Below are 22,182 nucleotides of genomic sequence, written 5' to 3' on the forward strand. Positions count from 1 at the left end.
CCTCTGGATTATCCAGATGGTCATTGGCAAACTTCAGACGGGCCTGGACATGTGCTGGCTTGAGCAGAGGGACCTTGCGTGCGCTGCAGGATTTTAATCCAGGACGGCGTCATGTGTTACTTCTGGTTTTCTTTGATATTGTGGTCCCAGCTCTCTTCCGGTCATTCAACAGGTCCTGCCGTGTAGTTCTGGGCTGATCCCTCACCTTTCTCATGATCATTGAGGCTCCACGAGGTGAGATCTTGCATGGAGCCCCAGACCGAGAGAGATTGACTGTTATCTTGAACTTCTTCCATTTTCTAATAATTGTGCCAACAGTTGTTGCCTTCTCACCAAGCTGCATGCCTATTGTCCTGTAGCCCATCCCAGCCTTGTGCAAGTCTACAATTTTGTCCCTGATGTCCTTAGACAGCTCTCAGGTCTTGCCCATTGTGGAGAGGTTGGAGTGTGATTGATTGAGTGTGGACAGCTGTCTTTTATGCAGATAACGAGTTCAAACAGGTGCAGATAATACAGGTCATGAGTGGAGAATGGGAGGGCTTCTGAAAGACAAAACTAACGGGTCTGTGAGAGCCGGAATTCTTACTGGTTAGTCGGTGATCAAATACTTATTTCATGCATTAAAATGCAAATGAATTATTTAAAAATCATACAATGTGATTTTCAGGATTTTTGTTTTGGATTCCGTCTTTCACAGTTGAAGTTTACCTTGGATAAAAATTACAGACCGCTACGTGCTTTGTAAGTGGGAAAACCTGCAAAATCGGCAGTGTATCAAATACTTGTTCTCCCCACTGTACACACACATATATATATATATATATATATATATATATATATATATATATATATATATATATATATATATATATATATATTTATATATATATATTTATATATATATATATATATATATATATATATATATATATGTATATTATAATACCAAGCTTGCAGACTAAAAACTTGGCTCGCCGTCACACGATCCCTATGAAATTGCTGTGGCACTTAGCGGACATGCCGACAATGTTTGGGAAGTCTTGGCGTTCCATAGTACCACTTGCATTTTGCACAATGCCTGTTTTTATCATTCCCCGTGTACGGTGTGTCTGCTACCAGCTATGTTGTACTGCTATCCCGTGCATGTGCATGGGTATTGCTCGTATATCTTGCATCATTTGCGAAAAATTATTCTGCCTCTTGTGTCTATTGATTTTTTAAGTGTACATTTTTTGTATAACCATCATCAAATGAAGTTATAAATGGGATAATCTCAGTATTTGCATATTTTGCAGTAAGCATGGCGACAGAAGATCGAAAGGAGTTCCGAAAATACTGTTGCGATCTGTTCAGCTGCCATAAAATGAAACAACGAAAAGATCTTCGCAATATGTCAAATGATATGTTGATGAAATTTTCTTCAAAGGTGAAAAAGATGACAGACGTTGTACTTCGTGCAGAAAAAAACTTTCTCAGTTGTCACCAGAGCGTATTGAACAATCATCTTCGACCAGTTTGAAATTATCATCAGAAGGTACTATCGAAGGTATTGCAGAATCTATTTCGACAGATGAAGACGAGGAGGTTTTTGAGCGAGAAACAGAAGTTGACCTATTAAACCAGTCGTTATCTATGAAAGGCGAAAGCCCATTCGACAAACGAAAGGCGGAAAGGAACCCAGGGCACTTTCCTGAAAAGTGAAGTGAAGTGTAAGATTCTGTGCGAAAGAAATTAGAACGAGTTGCTGGACCAAGCACTGCGGAGAAAACACAATATACAGTGTCAAAATGTGATGAAAACTGCATGCCAGAGGTGATCAAAAGCCTGAAATCCGCCACAGCAGATCAACCGTCTCCATTTCGCTCTATCCTCCACATCTTCCATTGACACTCCAACCACCTGCATGTCCGTCCGCCCTCACCCTATCCATGAACCTCTTCTTTGGCCTTCCTCTTCTCCTCCTGCCTGGCGGCTCCATCTTCAGCATCCTTCTCCCGATATACTCCGCTTCCCTCCTGTACACATGTCCAAACCATCTCAATCTCGCCTCTCTCACTTTGTGTCCAAACTGTCCTACCTGCGCTGTCCCTCTAATATACTCAATTCTTATCTTATCCATGCTCGTCACTCCCAACGAGAATCGCAGCATCTTTAACTCTGCCACCTCCAGCTCCGCTTCCTGTCTTTTTGTTAGTGCCACCGCTTCCAAACCATACAACATAGCTGGTCTCACTGCCGTCTTATATACTTTCCCCTTCACTCTTGCAGCTACCCTTCTGTCAGAAATCACTCCTGCAACTCTTCTCCACCCACTCCATCCTGCCTGCACTCTCTTTTTCACTTCTCTCCCACACTCTCCGTTACTTTGGACAGTTGATCCCAAGTATTTAAACCAATCCACCTTCCCCACCTCAACTCCTTGCAACCGCACCATACCACCATCCTCCCTCTCATTTACGCACATGCACTCCGTCTTACTCCAACTGACTATCATCCCCCTTCTCCCCAGTGCGTACCTCCACCACTCGAGGCTCGCCTCAGCCTGCTCGCTACTCTCCCTACAGATCATGATGTCATCCGCGAACATCATCGTCCAAGGGGACTCCAGTCTGATCTCGTCCGTCAACCTGTCCATCACCATTGCAAACAGGAAAGGGCTCAGAGTCTATCCTTGGTGCAATCCCACTTTTACCTGAAACCGGTCCATCATTCCTACCGCACACCTCACCGCCGTCACACTGTCCTCATACATACCCTGCACGATCCTCACATACTTCTCCACCACTCCCGACTTCCTCATACAATGCCACAACTCCTCTCTTGGCACCCCATCATAAGCTTTCTCTAAATCCACAAACACACAATGTAACTCCTTCTGGCCTTCCCTATACTTCTCCATCAACATTCTCAAAGCAAACATTGCATCAGTGGTGCTCTTTCCTGGCATAAACCCATATTGCTGCTCACAGATCGTCACCTCTCCTCTCAACCTAGCTTCCACTACTCTTTCCCACAACTTCATGGTGTGGCTTCACAACTTTATCCCTCTATAATTTCCACAGCTCTGCACATCACCCTTATTCTTGAAAATCGGAACCAGTACACTTAATCTCCACTCCTCCGGCATCCTCTCACTTTCCAAGACTTTATTTAACAATCTGATTAACAACCCCACTGCCATCTCTCCGAAGCACTTCCATGCCTCCACTGGTATACCATCTGGGCCAACCGCCTTTCCACTTTTCATCTTCTTCATAGCAGTCCTCACTTCATCCTTACTGATCCACCCCACTTCCAGATTCACTATCTCCACCTCTTCCAACCTTCTCTCTCTCTCATTTTCTTCATTCATCAGCTCCTCAAAGTACTCCATCCACCTTCTCAACACACTCTCCTCACTCGTCAGAACATTCCCATTTGCATCCTTTATCACCCTAACCTGCAGCATATTGTTCCCAGCTCGGTCCCTCTGTCTTGCCAATCAGTATAAATTCTTTTCCCCTTCTTTTGTATCCAACTTCTCATACAGCTCGTCATATGCCTTTTCCTTGGCCTTTGCCAACTCTCTTTTTGCCTTTCGCCGCCACTCCTTGTACTCCTGCCGACTTTCTTTATCTCTCTGACTATCCCACTTCTTTTGCGCCAACCCCTTCTTCCTTATACTTTCCTGTACTTACTCATTCCACCACCAAGTCTCCTTATCTTCCTTCCTCTGTCCAGATGTCACACCAAGTACCTTCCGAGCTATCTCCCTCACAGCTTCTGCTATCATTGCCCAATCATCCCACCCATCTTTACCAGCATCCAACGCCTGTCTCACCTCCTCCCTAAATTTCACGCAACAGTCTTCCTCCTTCAGCTTCCACCATCTGGTCCTTAGTTCAGCCCTCACTCTCTTCCTCAACCTCACCTCTAAAGTCATCCGACAGACCACCAATCGATGCTGTCGAGCTACACTCTCCCCTGCCACCACCTTACAGTCACTAATCTCTTTCAGGTTACATCTCCTGCTTAAGATGTAATCCACCTGTGTGCACTTTCCTCCACTCTTGTATGTCACCATGTGTTCCTCCTTCTTCTTGAAATACGTAGTTACCACTGCCATTTCCATTCTTTTTGCAAACTCTACCACCATTTGCCCTTCCACATTTCTCTTGTTGAGACCGTACCTACCCATCACCTCCTCATCCTCTTTATTCCCTTCCCCAACATGCCCATTGAAATCTGCTCCAATCACCACTCTTTCATCCTTGGATACACTCTCCACCACTTCATCTAACTCACTCCAGAAATCTTCTTAATACTCCATCTCACACCCCATATGTGGGGCATATGCACTGATGACATTCATCATCACCCCTTCAATTTCCAACTTCACACTCATCACTCGGTCAGACACTCTACTCACCTCCAATACCCTCTTGACATAATCTTCCTTCAGGATTACCCCGACACCATTTCTCCTCCCATCCACACCATGGTACAACAGTTTGAAACCACCTCCAATGCTCCGAGTCTTACGCCGGATGCCCTTCCTGACGCAACCCTGGTCGCCTCTTACGACACACAGGGATATGGTACACCTATTCTAACCGGGGCATACACCAGGCCCAGTACAACTGGTACTCATTTCGCCGACCTCGGAAGGATGGCAGGCTGAGTCAACCCCCTGGTGTTTTCGACTTGGTATATATATATATATATATATATATATATATATATATATATATATATATATATATATATATATATATATATATATATATATATATATATATATATATATATATACTCACATATTAACTCAGTGTCCCAACGGGGCTTGAACTCAGGACCTTTTGGGTCCCAAGCCACTGCCATAACCACTGCGCCAACACCAGACTTCCCTTCAAAACCGAGCTACTGAGTGCTTATAAACTCGAGGATATTGATGAAATTCAGTTTAAACGGTGGACATCCACCGACAGATCTGAACTGAGCTCCATGGTCCTGCCTTTGGAAGAATTCATCAATCAATTCTGTGAACGCACGGTGAAATTCGTGAGACACGACTTCATTGCCAAGGCCCAATGTCAGTTTCTGAAAAAATAAGAAAGATGAAATCAGTGAAGGAGAATTTGTCATTATTGCAGACTTCTCAGAGAACTATTCGTTTGTCGTACAGGATGCGGCCCAAGGATTCCATTGGAACTGCTCTCAAGCGACAATTCACCCCTGGGTTTACTATTTCAAATGGGACGATGGCAAATTAAACCACGATTCGTTCACGATTATATCAGAATGCAACACTCACGACATTGTCTCAGTCCACCTCTTCCAAAGAATGCTCTTTGAAAACTTGAAATCTTGCTTTGGAAATGTAAAGAAACTTTACTCTTTCTCAGACGGTTGCGCTGGCCAATATAAGAATTGCAAAGCCTTCATAAACCTATGTCGTCACAAATCAGAGTATGGTATTGACACAGAATGGCATTTTTTTGCCACAAGTCATGGCAAGGGCCCTTCAGATGGTGTGGGAGGTACAGTCAAACGGGAAGCAACACGTGAGAGCCTACGTAGACCTTACGACAGTCAAATTATTTCTTCAAAAGATCTTTTCGCCTTTGCTGAAAATGGTTTGAATGAAATGAAGTTCGGTTACGGGATCCAAGAGGCATATGGCGAGGAAGAACAAAATCCGGAGGAAAGGTTAAAAACGGCCAAAACCATCGCTGGAACTCAAAAACTTCATGCTTTCATCCCTCTTTCTGAAACTGCTCTTCAAGAACGTGAATTTAGCCTTGGCAAGGAACATCGTAATGAGTCAGCTATTTCAAAATCTACACTAACTTTTAACGGGAAACTCTCTGGTTATGTCACAGTGCACTATGATGGAAAATGGTGGCTTGCCTGCATCACGGAAGCCTTTCAGGACACTCATGAAGTGAAAGTGAATTTTCTTCTTCCAAACGGGGCTGCAAATAGTTTCTTTTTTCCTGACATTGAAGATCACTGCATTTTAGACATTTCTGAGATATTTCTTTCTGTAGAACCAAAAACTGCTACAGGTAGAACCTACACAATCAGTAAAAAAAGAAACACAGCTGTCAAATAAAACATTGGTTGACAAAAAATCTTGACTGTAATATGCTCGGAAAAACTCTTACTCAGACTCGTTTCGCTTCCAGTTCCTGCATGTGGAAAAGTTATGTATAGTGAGTTGGAAATCTTGTGTTCAAATATTGTGCGATGTATTGTGTGTCCAGCACCCGAGTCCCCGAACAATAAAACCATCATCACACTTTAACCCATTGAGATCCCATTTTCATTTATGCTGAGGTGTTGGAGTATATGAAGGGGTATTCTCACACGACAAAATCGGGACCATCGGTTTGGCTGAGGAGCAGGGGCCCAAGGTCAAAGGGTGCGCCAAACTATAACTTTTTGAATTACTGTTTCGGAGTGATTTTACCTTACACGATTCGAAAGATCTCGCTTTTACGAGCATTTTGATCCCAAGATCAGCCAAATCGGACCACGAGAACCTGTGATATGGCCTCTGGAAGATTGTGGGGCAGCAGGGGGCGCCAAAATTTGGGGGGCCCTAAAATGGGGCCGATGGGCCCACAGTTCGAAAAGTTGGTATTTTGAGATTTTTCAACCAAGTGAATAAATGACCAACAGATGGGGAGAAAATGCGGTATTAATGTCAGGAGGGTGTGTACACTTGTCATGGAATGCCACACCGGCAGATTGTGGGTGGGGTATGGGGGGGGGCAATGTTCCCTCATTAGTTTTTACAATCAAAATAAAAAATATCCCTCATTTAAACGTGAATAACAAAGGGAACGGAACCCGTGTGCGTGGACACGTTCTCCCAGGCACGGCAGATCTCACGAGATTTACATGGAGTGATGTGATTGGCTGCATCCTTTTTTAAACCCCATGAACGGTTACCTGCACACCATGACGTACACACACCATGACGTACACGACGTACAAACACCACGACGTACAGGCACCACGACGTACACGCACCACGACGTACACGCACCACGACGTACACGCACCACGACGTACATGCACCACGACGTACACGCACCACGACGTACACGCACCACGACGTAGACGCACCACAACGTACACACCACGACGTACACACCACGACGTAATCGCACCACGACGTACACACCACGACGTACACACCACGACGTACACATAGGACATGACGTAAACGCACTATGACGTCACACACCATGATGTAGTGTACACACACCATCAAGTACACACAGAACATGAGACCGAACTGAAGGGTGAACTGGAATATCAACCTGAACCGATTCACGGATCCACAGGAATCTCTCAGGAAGAATTCCCGGTTTTTTATTCCCGGTAAATTGTTCATTTTTAAAGGTGAGATTTTTATACATAAAATAGAGTGAATAAGTAATTAGTAATTAGTAATTACCATCCGTGTTACAAGGTCGTGGTACAAACACTAACACACACCATGATAACATGTTGATAACACCTGAACACCTTGATCCTCAGGTTCAGGTGAACATGAACAATGTTACTCTTGTTCACCAGATAAACACTCACCCTGATAATTATCCCCATGCGGGGTATGTTTATCATCATTTTCATCCGATTCCCCTTCACACTCCGTTTCTCCCTGAAAATGGGTCTTGGTGGACCTGTTGATGACAATCCGTTAAAATAGAACAATACACGGATCACGTGATTAATGTATATATATTATTAAACACGGAGACATGAAGTGAAGTGTAAGATCTGTTCCAGGTGATGTTCTCACCTGTGGTGGCGAAACAAGCAGCAGGGGGCGGGGAGGGTGGTGGTGGTGGTGGGACCGCGCAATGCATGCTGGGTACGGAGCTTCGTTGTTGCCCCTGCCCGGTTTGTCCCGCTGTGTGATTTTTCAATCCAGTCGATTTCTCCCCTAAAGTATCGTCCATTGTTCGTACACACCGGGTGTTTGGAACAAGATCTGAAGAAATGTTTCTCAGTTGTGAAAATTTACCAACATTAGACAAAACCGTTGTCATGGAAACGTGAAATCAATCCTGCGGCCTACCTCCCTTACAACACCATGTGTAAACTCGGTCGGTCTACACACCTGGAACTTGGGGGAACAAATGATAAAGGGAAACGATCATCATTCTTAATCATTCCTCACCCACGTGACCCTCTTGTACATGACGCCGAGACCGCCGATTATCCCAGAGTTGGACCATGTACGTCATACAACGACGACAACTCAACTACAACAACAACTACAACAACAACAACAACTACAACTACAACAACAACTACAACAACTACAACAACAACTAAAACAACAACCACAACAACAACATGATGACGTGATCGTAAATTATATCGTGATGCCACCAATCACCTCATGACAACCTCTCCAACAAGGTGTGAAAACTTCGAGGATAAAACTAAATGTTTCAAGGAGGAAACCTTGAGGTTTCTAAAACCACCAGTTTGTAATTTCACCTGCGTGTCGGCATGATGGGGTGAAGGAATGAGTGAAGGAATGAATGAGGAATGAGTGAAATTAACGTTCGAAATACCAAAATGTTCATCCTGACTCGGCCTCCATCAGCTTCCAGCGGAGGAACAAATAAACACTCACAGAATAATTCCCGCCTGAAGTATCTGAAGATTCACGTTTTCAACAGTGACGTCACGTTTTGACGTAATAAATGATGGAAACAATCGTGAAGGTGAACAACAAACAACAGCGAAGTGTGCGGGGGGGGGGGGGTGTTTTGGTGTCTGTGACGTGTGACTTCCTCTGTGACGTCACATTTCATATGCAAACGACCAACGTCGAGCCAAAAGCTTTTATTCCAGAGAACTTCAGGATCGACAAGTGTTCAGTGGAGAACGTTCATATAAAATCTCGACAAGTGTTCTGCACCTGGAGTACCTGGATTTAAATATCTCGACAGGTGTCCTGGTTAAATCTGTGAGTACGAATCTTATTTACTCTCTTGTTTGTTCGGCTGTGATTTTAGCGAATGTGAACTCCATTGTGTGTTTGTGAGTACGATATCTCAGAAGGTGATGGACGGGTTCGGACGGACCTTGGTGGACAGGTTGGGTGTGGAACAAGGACCATTTGATGAGATTCTGGTTCATATACACATTCATATCCACACTATCAGTGGGATACAAAAGGTTACCTGTTCACCTGGTGCAGGTGTTTGTTTCCCAGTGACGTTACGTTTCACCAGGTTTCCCTCTCTGAGTGATTCTCCATTTCTCTGTTTGTTTCTTTCTCCACACAGAAATTTAGTGTTTTTCTCCACAACTGATTATCTGATCGAGAGAACATTTTCACACAGCAGCGACTCCTTTTGTAGAATGTTTTCTTGACAATTGTGACGTCATAAGTCACGTGGGGTGGCAGCCATGTTGAAAAACAGAAAAAAAAACTTTGCTCCTCTGTTTGTATCTCTGAAACTGCACCGAGGAAAAAAATTCAAACTCGGCACACAGCAAGTACTCGTCTTCAGGAATGAGGGTGATTTTTTTATGTCACAGGTGCCTTAATTATGACGTCATAATTGCAAATGCAGAATGCTCCATCTGATGAGTTTTAAAAAATTTTCAGGGTCGTCTCGGAACAAAATGGGACACAGAAAAATTTATTGATGATGTCATCGGTCACGTGATTCAGGAGCCATATTGTTTTTGTTTTTTTTTAAACCTTCAAAAATATTCTCTGAAATGGATGAACAGATCGAGGTGAAAGTTTACACGTGTGACCGCCTATCCATGAGTAACAAAAGGATCACACATGTGATATCATCGGTCATGTGGTTTGGCAGCCATATTGGATTTACCCGAAAAACAATAAAAATATTCTTCTCAAGAACAGTTGCACAAATCGAGGAAAAACTTCACACAAACGTTCCGCAAGCCTTGGGGATACGAGGGTTTTCACAAGTAATTGACGTCACATGGTCTGGCAGCCATTTTGGATTGAGGGAAAATCTTAAATTATTTCTCTTGAACCAATCGATCAATCGAAGTGAAACTTCACATTTATGATGTCGGAGTGAGGAGGAATAGAGATTTTAAATTTCAATCCGATCGGACTCGTCCCCAGACATTTATTTATTGGATCTGTGTTCTTTTTTATTTGTTTTTAATAAGATTCACTTGGCTGTGCTTGGATGTGTTTGAGGGAAGAGGAGGAGCAGCTGAAATGTAAATCCTATCCAGGTTCCTCCTGAGGACGTCATCTTTGCTTTTTCCTTGTTTCACACAAACACCATACAAAACAACACAAACACCACACAAAACAAAAAAAAACACCACACAAAACAACACAAACACCACACAAAACAACACAAACACCACACAAAACAACACAAACACCACACAAAACAACACAAACACCACACAAAACAAGTTCTGGCGAGAGTCTGCAATGTCTGATTACTCTTTTTTTTTCTTGTTTTCTGTCGTATTTCGATCCGTGACAGCAGACGGAGATTGTTTGTCGTTCTTCACGTTTCGTGTTCATGTCTTATTGAGGTTGATAACTTTGGTGTGTGTGTGTGTGTGTGTGTGTGTGTGTGTGTGTGTGTGTGTGTGTGTGTGTGTGTGTGTGTGTGTGTGTGTGTGTGTGTGTGTGTGTGTGTGTGTGTGTGTGTGTGTGTTGGTGTGTGCTTCATTATTGTTGATAATGATTGTGACATCATCAGCCTGCCTTCTTGCTCTGTCTTGGAGGGAAATGCTGTGTGGAGAACCGTTGGTTCGTGTGTGTACACCTGTTTGTGACTGTTCACATGTTTTATTGAAAACCAATCACTCACATTGCTCGGTGGGAAACCTAGGGTGACTTTGCCTGACATGACCGTGATCAATGAAGACCCGAATACGTTAAAGTATCAATGATAATGATGAACCTCACACTGAATTTCAACCCATCTCCCCCAAATGATTTGCAGGTCGAGGAAATATGGTGAGGAAACGTGATCAGACAGCTTGGATGATGGATGGTGCAACTGGCACAACCACCACAACCACCCCAACCGCCATGCATGCTGGAGACCTTCAGAAAACGAAGGAAACTTCAACAGCAGCAACAACCTTTCATGAAAACCACATGGCTTCACCAAGGAGAAAAACCTTGTTCAAGAGGTTTATGAACAACATGAAGGGGTTGCTGTGTGTAAATCACAATCACACAACTGAAGGAAGTGGAGATGAAAAGGTGAATGAACCGAAGAAGAAGAAGAAGAAGACCCATTTTTGGGAGAAGGTAAATCCCTTGTCCCACCAATTGTGCAAACCTGAAGGTGATGATGTCATTTTGGGGAAACACTTGTAGAGGGTTCTTCAACAACATGTGAAATTGATCAAAGGTCACAAGTTTGTTTTTTAAGAGTTTTTTTTATTCACTTCATTTCTGATAATCAGGAAACAGAGTAGACCGTGCACAATGTTATCTTGAAAAAATTTCCCTCTGTTTAATGCAGTGATGATATTTATTGTCATATGTTCCAGCGACGACGGCACAACATGAAAATGTCTCAAGAGAGTGAGTGTCTTGAGGAGCTTCATGTTCAGACGGAACAGCTCACCACGGACCTTCAACCAACGAGCAGAGCGGTGTTCTTCATGGAGCAGAACACTGAACTCCATGCAAAGCATCACCAGGAGCAGCACCATGTGGTCCAGCAGGAAAGAGAGTGTCTTGAGGAGCTTCATGTTCAGACTGAACAGCTCACCACGGACCTTCAACCAACGAGCAGAGCGGTGTTCTTCATGGAGCAGGACACTGAGATCCGTGCAAAGCATCACCCGGAGCAGCACCATGTGGTCCAGCAGGAGAGTGAGTGTCTTGAGGAGCTAAATGTTCAGACTGAACAGCTCACCACGGACCTTCAACCAACGAGCAGAGCGGTGTTCTTCATGGAGCAGGACACTGAGCTCCGTGCAAAGCATCACCTGGAGCAGAACCATGTGGTCCAGCAGGAGATTGAGTGTCTTGAGGAGCTTCATGTTCAGACTGAACAGCTCACCATGGACCTTCAACCAATGAGCAGAGCGGTGTTCTTCATGGAGCAGGACACTGAGCTCCATGCAAAGCATCACCCGGAGCAGCACCATATGTTCCTGCAGGAGATTGAGTGTCTTGAGGAGCTAAATGTTCAGACTGAACAGCTCACCACGGACCTTCAACCAATGAGCAGAGCGGTGTTCTTCATGGAGCAGGACACTGAGCGACATGCAAAGCATCACCAGGAGCAGCACCATGTGGTCGAGCAGGTGAGCAAGTTGTGGGATTCTGGTCACACCTGAGTGATCAGAAAAGACACTTTCCCTTTGCTCCATATTCCGTGACAGACATGTGCATTACTCATTCATCTGCATGTCCTGTGTGTCACGTGATTTGACAGGAACAACTCCTGAGGAGGAAACAAGATGAGGAACACGTTCATTCTGTGAATCATTTTCTGCATCAAAATGCAATGGAGGACATAGAGGAGCACAATGAAAAGCTTGCGGTAATGAGGGGAATAGTAGATTGGCTTCAAGAGGGGCAGGGCGGACTCAGTAAGACAGTCCAGGCGGTTAGTTCCTGATGAAAATTGAAATGTGAATCAAATTTAATGTGTCCTTGTGCACCACATTGAGATTAGTTATGCTGCAATGTGGTCGGGGAAATCATGTTGCATGTTCGTTTGTCTTCTCTTTCTTCCCGATATTCCCAAAATTCATTTTCAGGTTAAAGCCTTCAATAAACGGAACCAAGAGCAGATGTTTCATATTATCGAGCTTGAGCAACATTTGCAGGAGGTTCTGCAGACAAACGAGGATGAGAGTGAGGGTGAGGAGCTCTTAGAGAACCTTCCGATGAACCCGATCGAGCCTGCAAGAAAACAGGATTGTCCATCTTTTCATCAGGTGAGCATCCTTATGATCTCGGGGGCGAGCCAATATTACTCATTGATAATGTGTGTCCTGTGTGTCATGTAATTTTCACAGGGACAGCTCCTGAAAAGGAAGGTAAACGAAGAAGTTCATTTCCTGAATTATTGTCTGCAGCAAAACACAGATGAGGATGAACAGCAGCACAATGTAACATTTGCTGCAACAAACGGAATGTCTGAGTGGCTGAAGGAGTGGCAAGAGCGGGTCACGAAGGCAATCCAGGAGATTAGTTCCTGATGATCATTGAAATCAGAATCAAATTGAACGTGTCCTCGTGGACCAGGTTGAGATGCGATATGGCAGAGGGAAATGCTATTGCCTGTTCGTTTGTATCATATACTTTGTCTCCTCTTTATTCTTTTAATTCATTTTCAGGTCAAGGACGTCAAGAGGCTGTACCAAACGCAGTCTTCACGTGTTGTTGAGCTCGAACGTTTGCAGGAGTCTCTGCAGTCAAGCGAGGGCGAGGGTGAGCTATCGGAGAACCATTTGATGACCCCGACCAGAAGTGCAGGAAAACAGGATTGTCCTCCTTTTGAGCAGGTGAATATTCTTAAGATGTCGGGGGCTCATCATTATTCTGAGTGATCTGAACAAATTACTGGGTTATTTCTCTGAAATAATCTCAGAGTGGGTCCCGGTGTCCGGCCGTCCATCCGTGAGCATTTGACTATAACATCCTCTCCTCACAAACTACCCAACTGATGTGGACCAAATTTGGAACAATGCAAACATCTTCTCCGCAACGACCTGAGAGACATGGACAAATTTGGAACAATGCATCAGGACAGTAAGGTCTCATAGGGTTGTGCTTCCCTTCCAGATCTGTCCATTGAAAGGGGGTGAAAGGTGGGTTTGCCCAAAATATTGGAATTTTATTCAAAAATCTTCGCAGAAACCGAAAACAGGATACAGACCAAAATGTCTGTGCGGCATCGTGACCATGCCCCAACCTTAAGTTGTGCTCCCAATGACCGTACCAATTCAGGAAAGGGGGCCATGCCCCTTCCCCCTAATCCGTCATTTTCACTCTGCCTGTTCGGGAAATAACCGTCAATCTCCACAAGACTATTTCTTTTTGTGCATGGAACTTCGACAAGTGGAATTGCTTCATCTGTTTGATAGATGTGATCACAGCACACTTGTTTTTTTTCTCCTTTATTTTTGCCTGTCTGTCACTGTGCCAAGATCCCAGGTAGTGACAGTCATGTTTGCTCACAGAGTTTCACCTCAACATGATCATTCTGTTCAATAACAGAAAAACTTTGACATTGGGTTAAGTCCCGGTTTCAGACACGAGGTAAAATTACAAATACTTGATGCACTGACGTGTTCCCAACTCGGGATGTGTTTTGCAGGTGAAGTACCTGAATAGAAACGTGCACAATGACAGGAAACGCAATCATCTTCGGATGCAGAATACGATGATAATATTACCTCCCATAAAGAGGGAGAGGATTGTGAAGGAGAGCTTCAGAGGACAACGGCCCAAAAGATTGTTTGAAGCAGCAGGGCGTGGAGCAGCACAAGAACAAAAGACTCATCGAAACACACGAAAGCATGAAGAGCCGCTCTTGAAAGTTGTGCTCCTGCGGCAGCAGAGATTAGCCTGGGAAAGAGGAATCATTGAAAATGATCTGAGAATACGGTAAGTTACACATTCCTTCAATCACTGGACTGAGCGAGTATCCTGGTAAATCTCTTGACACGATGTTACAATGTCTGCTTTCTCTGACTGTCGTTGTTTCCATTCCAGCAGGTTAGTTATTGATGATAGTTTGATTCAAAATTAGAATAAAACAAAACGTTATTGTGTCCTTGAAGACTATGGTTCTGGAACTTGGAATGGGAGACATATTATGGAACATATTCATTTCATCTTGAGGAGAAAGAATTTGTATTCACGAGTCCTTTCATAATTTTTTCAAACAATAAACACTGATAACAAAAATCAGTGTCCACTTGTACCATGAAAATAGTACAAAAGTGGTTGGGGAAGAATTGGACTGCAGTGTCACCCACCGGACGAGGAACATGCCTTCCATGGCTTCAGCGACACTGCGTACTCACACTCTTCCCCACGAGTGTAGTTTTGTGGTTGCTGTTGGCTAATACTAGCTAATCTGCCTCACATCAAGGGTTCCACTGCACCCTCAGCTTCCTAAATTGCCACAAACAGTCCAAGTTCGATGGGTGTTTTTTAGGAGACACAGTCTCCTTTTTGGATGGCCATTGGCGCCCGAAGGGAGCTCATGCACCCTTTTTTTCAGTTGTTTTTAGTCCTGCAACAGTGTCAGTCTGTCCCCACTCGCAAGCCAGTAAGGGGTGTTGGTTTCGTCACCGACAACTCCACAGGAAGAATTTTCAGATGAATGATCACTGGATAAGTTGCTGGTGTCATTAAGAACAGAAACAATCCATAATCTGTAAAAGTTAGAGTTAATAAAGCCTGCATCGGACAGGGATTGACATATGGAAGTGAAACATTGACAATGCCCACATTGATGAAAACCAAGCGAAAGGTAACAGGTTCGTGTCCCCTCCCAATTACAATTCATTTGTGGAAGGTCTCAGGCATGATCGAAGATGTAAAAAGAATGGGAAGAACAGAGATGACAATGGTATGATTGAATGGATTGTCTCTGAAAGAAAGAATGCGAAGTTCAGAAATCGGGAAGAGATTTAAAAAATCAATACGAGTGAAACAACAAGGAAGTCCAACACTGGTGGAGGCCATTCAGCCCATCATGCCTGCGTGAACACCACACCAACCCAGAATCTTAGAAAGAAAATGGAAAAAAAAAAGTTTAATTCATGAAAGTACAAAAAAAAAGTTTTTTGTTGTTGTTGTTGTTGTAATTATTACTTATTTATTTTCTTTCCCTCGGAGAGGGGGCATGGACTTGGTTAAAAACACATCAACCACACAACCCCCCTTCACAAGAACCCCACCAACAGCACTCCGTACACAATCACCCATCAATACTCAAACTTGCTAAAAGTCTTATCAACATCCCCATACCCCTCCACCTCCATAACTTCCAGGAACCTGTCTAATTCTAACTTAAACTTATCTACTTTTTCTGCTGCCACCACCTTTCCAGGGAGACCATTCCATGCATTAACGACTCTCTGAGTGAAAGTCCTCTGCTTTACTACCATCTTAACTCTCCTCTTCTTTACTCTCAGGCGATGGGGCCTGGTTCTGTCACTGTCTCCTCTGTTGAATAATTCATCTGCACTTATTTTATCTCTGCCTTTCATTATCTTAAACATCTCCATCATATCTCCTCGCAACCGTCTCCTTTCTCGTGAATAAAGCCCTGTCTCCTTCAACCTCTCCTCACAGCTGAGTTTGGCTCGGCCCGGAATCAATCTAGTTGCCCTACGCTGAACCTTCTCTTTGGCGTCTATGTCCTTCCAGAACTGTGGTGACCATAACTGCACACAATATTCTGGATGTGGCCTCACTACATTCCTGTACAATGTTAACACCACCTCTTTTGACTTGTAATAGATTCCCCTCCTTCGACAGCCAAAAAAACCTATTTCCTTCGCCTGCAGCTGCCTGGGACTGTGCTGCCTGCTTACCACCCGTATTGATTACCACCCCCAGATCCTTCTCCTGTGTGACACGAGAAATTAACTGAAGAATAACTTTCGAAGAGAAGACTTGGTTGGTTTGGTCATGTGCCACGAAGCTCCGCTGATGAAGCTGTAAAGAGAGCAATAAAGCTCGTGGTCGAAAGAAGAAAGGACATCCACAAAACCACATGTATTGGAAATGTCAAGAAAGAAATGGAATATTTGGATTTGCACGACATTGATGCAATGGATAGATTTGTATGGAGGAATGCCATCATTCATACAATCCCCTGGACAACGGGGAAAATTGTCAAAAAACGTTTGTTGTTGTTGTTGTTGCTGATAGCAGTTGTTCTGCATCTGAAAATTAATTGATGGAATAAAGCAATTGAGGAGGAGAAAAAGTGTTTTGCCAAAATGAACGATGTTGACAGCCATTGTGATTGTATCACAATGAAAGGGCTTTTGGATAAGTAAATTGTGGAAATGGCAAATCACTCCCTGGAAAAGTCAGGTGGACAGCTGGACCCATGCCCGTGTTATTTTCTTTCTGAAATTTTTGCTCCAACTCTGTAAACCCCAGCAATAATTATGGAAACCTGACAGAAAATGTTTAAACATCAAAATGATGACAGGGAAACCGAAATACGGTATTTAATGTTGATGACTTCATGCACCGACATCTTGTCTGCTTTGAACGTCTCTTCCAGGTGGAGCAGCTGAAAAAAATGTCCTGCAGTGGAAGGAGAGACAATTAAATTATATGAAGCTTGAGGAGGAGAGGATGAGACATTTAATCTGTTCATATGTTTGATGTGATCACATTGGTTGTTGTCCTTATTTTCTGTTAATAAATGAATAAACCTGATGGAGATTGTTGCTCGTCGATATGCTGGAGTTAATGGCACCATCTCTCAATGATGAAGAATTAATGAAAAAAATAATAATAATTCTGCACCTGTTTTAACTGCACCTGTTTGAACTCGTTATCTGCATAAAAGACAGCTGTCCACACTCAATCAATCAGACTCCAACCTCTCCACAATGGGCAAGACCAGAGAGCTGTTTAAGGACATCAGGGACAAAATTGTAGACTTGCACAAGGCTGGGATGGGCTGCAGGAGAATAGGCAAGCAGCTTGGTGAGAAGGCAACAACTGTTGGCACAATTATTAGAAAATGGAAGAAGTTCAAGAAAGCAGTCAATCTCCCTCGGTCTGGGGCTCCATGCAAGATCTCACCTCATGGAGCCTCAATGATCATGAGAAAGGTGAAGGATCAGCCCAGAACTACACGGCAAGACCTGGTCAATGACCTGAAGAGAGCTGGGACCACAGTATCAAAGAAAGCCAGAAGTACCACACTACGCCGTCATGGATTATAATCCTGCAGCGCACGCAAGGTCCCTCTGCTCAAGCCAGCGCATGTCCAGGCCCGTCTGAAGTTTGCCAATGACCATCTGGATGATCCAGAGGAGGAATGGGAGAAGGTCATGTGGCCTGATGAGACCAAAATAGAGCTTTTTGGTTTAAACTCCACTCGCCGTGTTTGGAGGAAGAAGAAGGATGAGTGCAACCCCAAAAACACCATCCCAACCATGAAGCATGGAGGTGGAAACATCATTCCTTGGGGATGCTTTTCTGCAAAGGGGACAGGACGACTGCACCGTATTGAGGGGAGGATGGATGGGGCCATGTATCGCGAGATCTTGGCCAACAACCTCCTTCCCTCAACAAGAGCATTGAAGATGGGGCGTGGCTGGGTCTTCCAGCATGACAACTACCCGAAACACACAGCCAGGGCAACTAAGGAGTGGCTCCGTAAGAAGCATCCCAAGGTCCGGGAGTGGCCAAGCTCGTCTCCAGACCTGAACCCAACAGAAAATCTTTGGAGGGAGCTGAAAATCTGTGTTGCCCAGCAACAGCCCCGAAACTTGAAGGATCTGGAGAAGATCTGCATGGAGGACTGGGCCAAAATCCCTGCTGCAGTCTGTGCAAACCTGGTTAAGAACTACAGGAAACGTCTGATCTCTGTAATTGCAAACAAAGGTTTCTGTACCAAATATTAAGTTCTGTTTTTCTGATGTATCAAATACTTATTTCATGCAATAAAATGCAAATTAATTATTGAAAAATCATACAATGTGATTTTCAGGATTTTTGTTTTAGATTCCGTCTTTCACAGTTGAAGTGTACCTATGATAAAAATTTCAGACCTCTACGTGCTTTGTAAGTGGGAAAACCTGCAAAATCGGCAGGGTATCAAATACTTGTTCTCCCCACTGGAGAAATGCACATCAGCAGTACGCACGTTTCCATTTCGTTTCCGTAATCTGGGCAATTTTATTTTCAAGAGCGATCGAGGCAGTGTTCTATTGCCGATACACTGTCCGAAATAAAGGGATGTGTCAGCAGACCGTGTTGCATGCTTGGAAACAAGATTGCCCGAAGGGTGGGTACTCACTCTTCTGTGGTATTAATAATCATAAAGATAATACCATGACCCCCCATTGGATCCCATCGGTTGTGGGTGCTGCTTGTGTGAATAACTTGGTGACATTTATTTGTACAACAGGGGCGTTCCATGTCAAGTGTACACATTTTTCAGCGAAATTTTGACACATCATCTCAGATTTCACTCTTTTTTGTGCAAGTGTTTGTATCCACGGTAAAACATTATTTGTCAATTTTCAGACCTGCCCACCCCCCCCCCCGCCTAATTTGGGCACCCCCGGTTGACCCACAATTTTACAGTGGCCATATCACAGGTTGTAGTGGTCCGATTTGGCTGATCTTGGTATCAAAATGCTCATAAAAGCGAGATCTTTCGAATCGCGTCAAGTAAAATCACTCCAAAACAGGAATTCAAAAAGTTAGAGGTTGGGGCACCCTTTGACCTTGGCCCCCACCCCCCAGCCAAACCGATGATCCCGATTTTTTTTCGTGTGAGAATACCCCTTCATATACTCAAACACCTCAGTATAAATGAAAATGGGATCTCAATGGATTCAAGTGTGATGATGGTTTTATTGTTCGGGGTCCAAATATTACTAATTCTTGATTCGACATTGGGCGACGTTTGCCGTCATCGTTCTAATGACGTCACCTGCTGGCAAGCAAATTTATGTCTGAAATTGACAATCATCATCTCTGGACTATTGTATATACATACATATACATATATATATATATATATATATATATATATATATACATATATATATATATACATATATATATATATATATATATATATACATATACAGTGGGAAGAACAAGTATTTGATACACTGCCGATTTTGCAGGTTTTCCCCCTTACAAAGCACGTAGAGGTCTGTAATTTTTTCAAAGGTACACTTCAACTGTGAAAGACGGAATCAAAAACAAAAATCCTGAAAATCACATTGTATGATTTTAAAATAATTAATTTGCATTTTATTGCAAGAAATAAGTATTTGACACATCAGAAAAACAGATCTTAATATTTGGTACAGAAACCTTTGTTTGCAATTTCAGAGATCAGATGTTTACTGCAGTTCTTAACCAGGTTTTCACAGACAGCAGCAGGGATTTTGGCCCACTCCTCCATACAGATCTTCTCCAGATCCTTCGGGTTTCGGGGCTGTCGCTGGGCGACACAGACTTTCAGCTCCCTCCAAAGATTTTCTATTGGGTTCAGGTCTGGAGACGAGCTTGGCCACTCCAGGACCTTGAGATGCTTCTTACGGAGCCACTCCTTAGTTGCCCTGGCTGTGTGTTTCGGGTCGTTGTCATGCTGGAAGACCCAGCCACGCCCCATCTTCAATGTTCTTGTTGAGGGAAGGAGGTTGTTGGCCAAGATCTCGCGATACATGGCCCCATCCATCCTCCCCTCAATACGGTGCAGTCATCCTGCCCCTTTGCAGAAAAGCATCCCCAAAGAATGAAGTTTCCACCTCCATGCTTCACGGTTGGGATTGTGTTCTTGGGGTTGTACTCATCCTTCTTCTTCCTCCAAACACGGCGAGTGAGTTTAAACCAAAAAACTCTATTCTGGTCTCATCAGACCACATGACCTTCTCCCATTCCTCCTCTGGATTATCCAGATGGTCATTGGCAAACTTCAGACGGGCCTGGACATGCGCTGGCTTGAGCAGAGGGACCTTGCGTGCGCTGCAGGATTTTAATCCAGGACGGCGTCATGTGTTACTTCTGGTTTTCTTTGATATTGTGGTCCCAGCTCTCTTCCGGTCATTGAACAGGTCCTGCCGTGTAGTTCTGGGCTGATCCCTCACCTTTCTCATGATCATTGAGGCTCCACGAGGTGAGATCTTGCATGGAGCCCCAGACCGAGAGAGATTGACTGTTATCTTGAACTTCTTCCATTTTCTAATAATTGTGCCAACAGTTGTTGCCTTCTCACCAAGCTGCATGCCTATTGTCCTGTAGCCCATCCCAGCCTTGTGCAAGTCTACAATTTTGTCCCTGATGTCCTTAGACAGCTCTCTGGTCTTGCCCATTGTGGAGAGGTTGGAGTGTGATTGATTGAGGATGGACAGCTGTCTTTTATGCAGATAACGAGTTCAAACAGGTGCAGATAATACAGGTCATGAGTGGAGAATGGGAGGGCTTCTGAAAGACAAAACTAACAGGTCTGTGAGAGCCGGAATTCTTACTGGTGAGTCGGTGATCAAATACTTATTTCATGCATTAAAATGCAAATGAATTATTTAAAAATCATACAATGTGATTTTCAGGATTTTTGTTTTGGATTCCGTCTTTCACCGTTGAAGTGTACCTTTGATAAAAATTACAGACCTCTACGTGCTTTGTAAGTGGGAAAACCTGCAAAATCGGCAGTGTATCAAATACTTGTTCTCCCCACTGTACATATATATATATATATATATATATATATATATATATATATATATATATATATATATATATATTATAATACCAAGCTTGCAGACTAAAAACTCGGCTTGCCGTCACACGATCCCTATGAAATTGCTGTGGCACTTAGCGGACATGCCGACAATGTTTGGGAAGTCTTCGCGTTCCATAGTACCACTTGCATTTTGCACAATGCGTGTTTTTATCATTCCCCGTGTACGGTGTGTCTGCTACCAGCTATGTTGTACTGCTATCCCGTGCATGTGCACGGGTATTGCTCGTATATATCTTGCATCATTTGCGAAAAATTATTCTGCCTCTTGTGTCTATTGATTTTTTAAGTGTACATTTTTTGTATAACCATCATCAAATGAAGTTATAAATGGGATAATCTCAGTATTTGCATATTTTGCAGTAAGCATGGCGACAGAAGATCGAAAGGAGTTCCGAAAATACTGTTGCGATCTGTTCAGCTGCCATAAAACGAAACAACGAAAATATCTTCGCAATATGTCAAATGATATGTTGATGAAATTTTCTTCAAAGGTGAAAAAAGATGACAGACGTTGTACTTCGTGCAGAAAAAAACTTTCTCAGTTGTCACCAGAGTGTATTGAACAATCTTCTTCGACCAGTTTGAAATTATCATCAGAAGGTACTATCAAAGGTATTGCAGAATCTATTTCGACAGATGAAGACGAGGAGGTTTTTGAGCGAGAAACAGAAGTTGACCTATTAAACCAGTCGTTATCGATGAAAGGCGA

General features: G+C 43.5%; 1 protein-coding gene across 2 annotated transcripts; it reads left to right on the forward strand.

Annotated features, from left to right (window-relative positions):
* The first annotated feature begins 12,273 nt into the window (after positions 1 to 12,273).
* On the forward strand, positions 12,274 to 17,613 carry LOC147019517 (uncharacterized). 2 transcript variants are annotated; one of them, XM_085894067.1, is made up of 4 exons: positions 12,274 to 12,933; positions 13,336 to 13,503; positions 14,319 to 14,608; positions 16,577 to 17,613. In XM_085894067.1, exons 1-4 carry the CDS (start codon positions 12,679 to 12,681, stop codon positions 16,608 to 16,610), a joined length of 747 nt encoding a protein of 248 aa, XP_085750193.1. In that variant the 5' UTR covers positions 12,274 to 12,678; the 3' UTR covers positions 16,611 to 17,613. The 2 variants fall into 2 exon arrangements, with proteins under 2 accessions (XP_085750193.1, XP_085750194.1); XM_085894068.1 differs by having other exon boundaries at positions 17,256 to 17,613.
* Positions 17,614 to 22,182: the final 4,569 nt, after the last annotated feature.

The sequence above is a fragment of the Eptatretus burgeri genome, chromosome 9 (assembly GCF_056783735.1).
Source record: "Eptatretus burgeri isolate ZD-2024b chromosome 9, Ebu_testis_v1, whole genome shotgun sequence".
Lineage (NCBI taxonomy): Eukaryota > Metazoa > Chordata > Myxini > Myxiniformes > Myxinidae > Eptatretus > Eptatretus burgeri.

What these genes read in the sequence shown, in the direction of transcription:
- LOC147019517 (XM_085894067.1), top strand. Translation starts at nt 12,679, where the DNA reads ATGTGGTCGGGGAAATCATGTTGCATGTTCGTTTGTCTTCTCTTTCTT. An exon ending in ATTGTCCATCTTTTCATCAG is followed by an intron (nt 12,934 to 13,335) that starts GTGAGCATCCTT and finishes ATTCATTTTCAG; the next exon opens with GTCAAGGACGTCAAGAGGCT. An exon ending in GAAAATGATCTGAGAATACG is followed by an intron (nt 14,609 to 16,576) that starts GTAAGTTACACA and finishes TACCACCCCCAG; the next exon opens with ATCCTTCTCCTGTGTGACAC.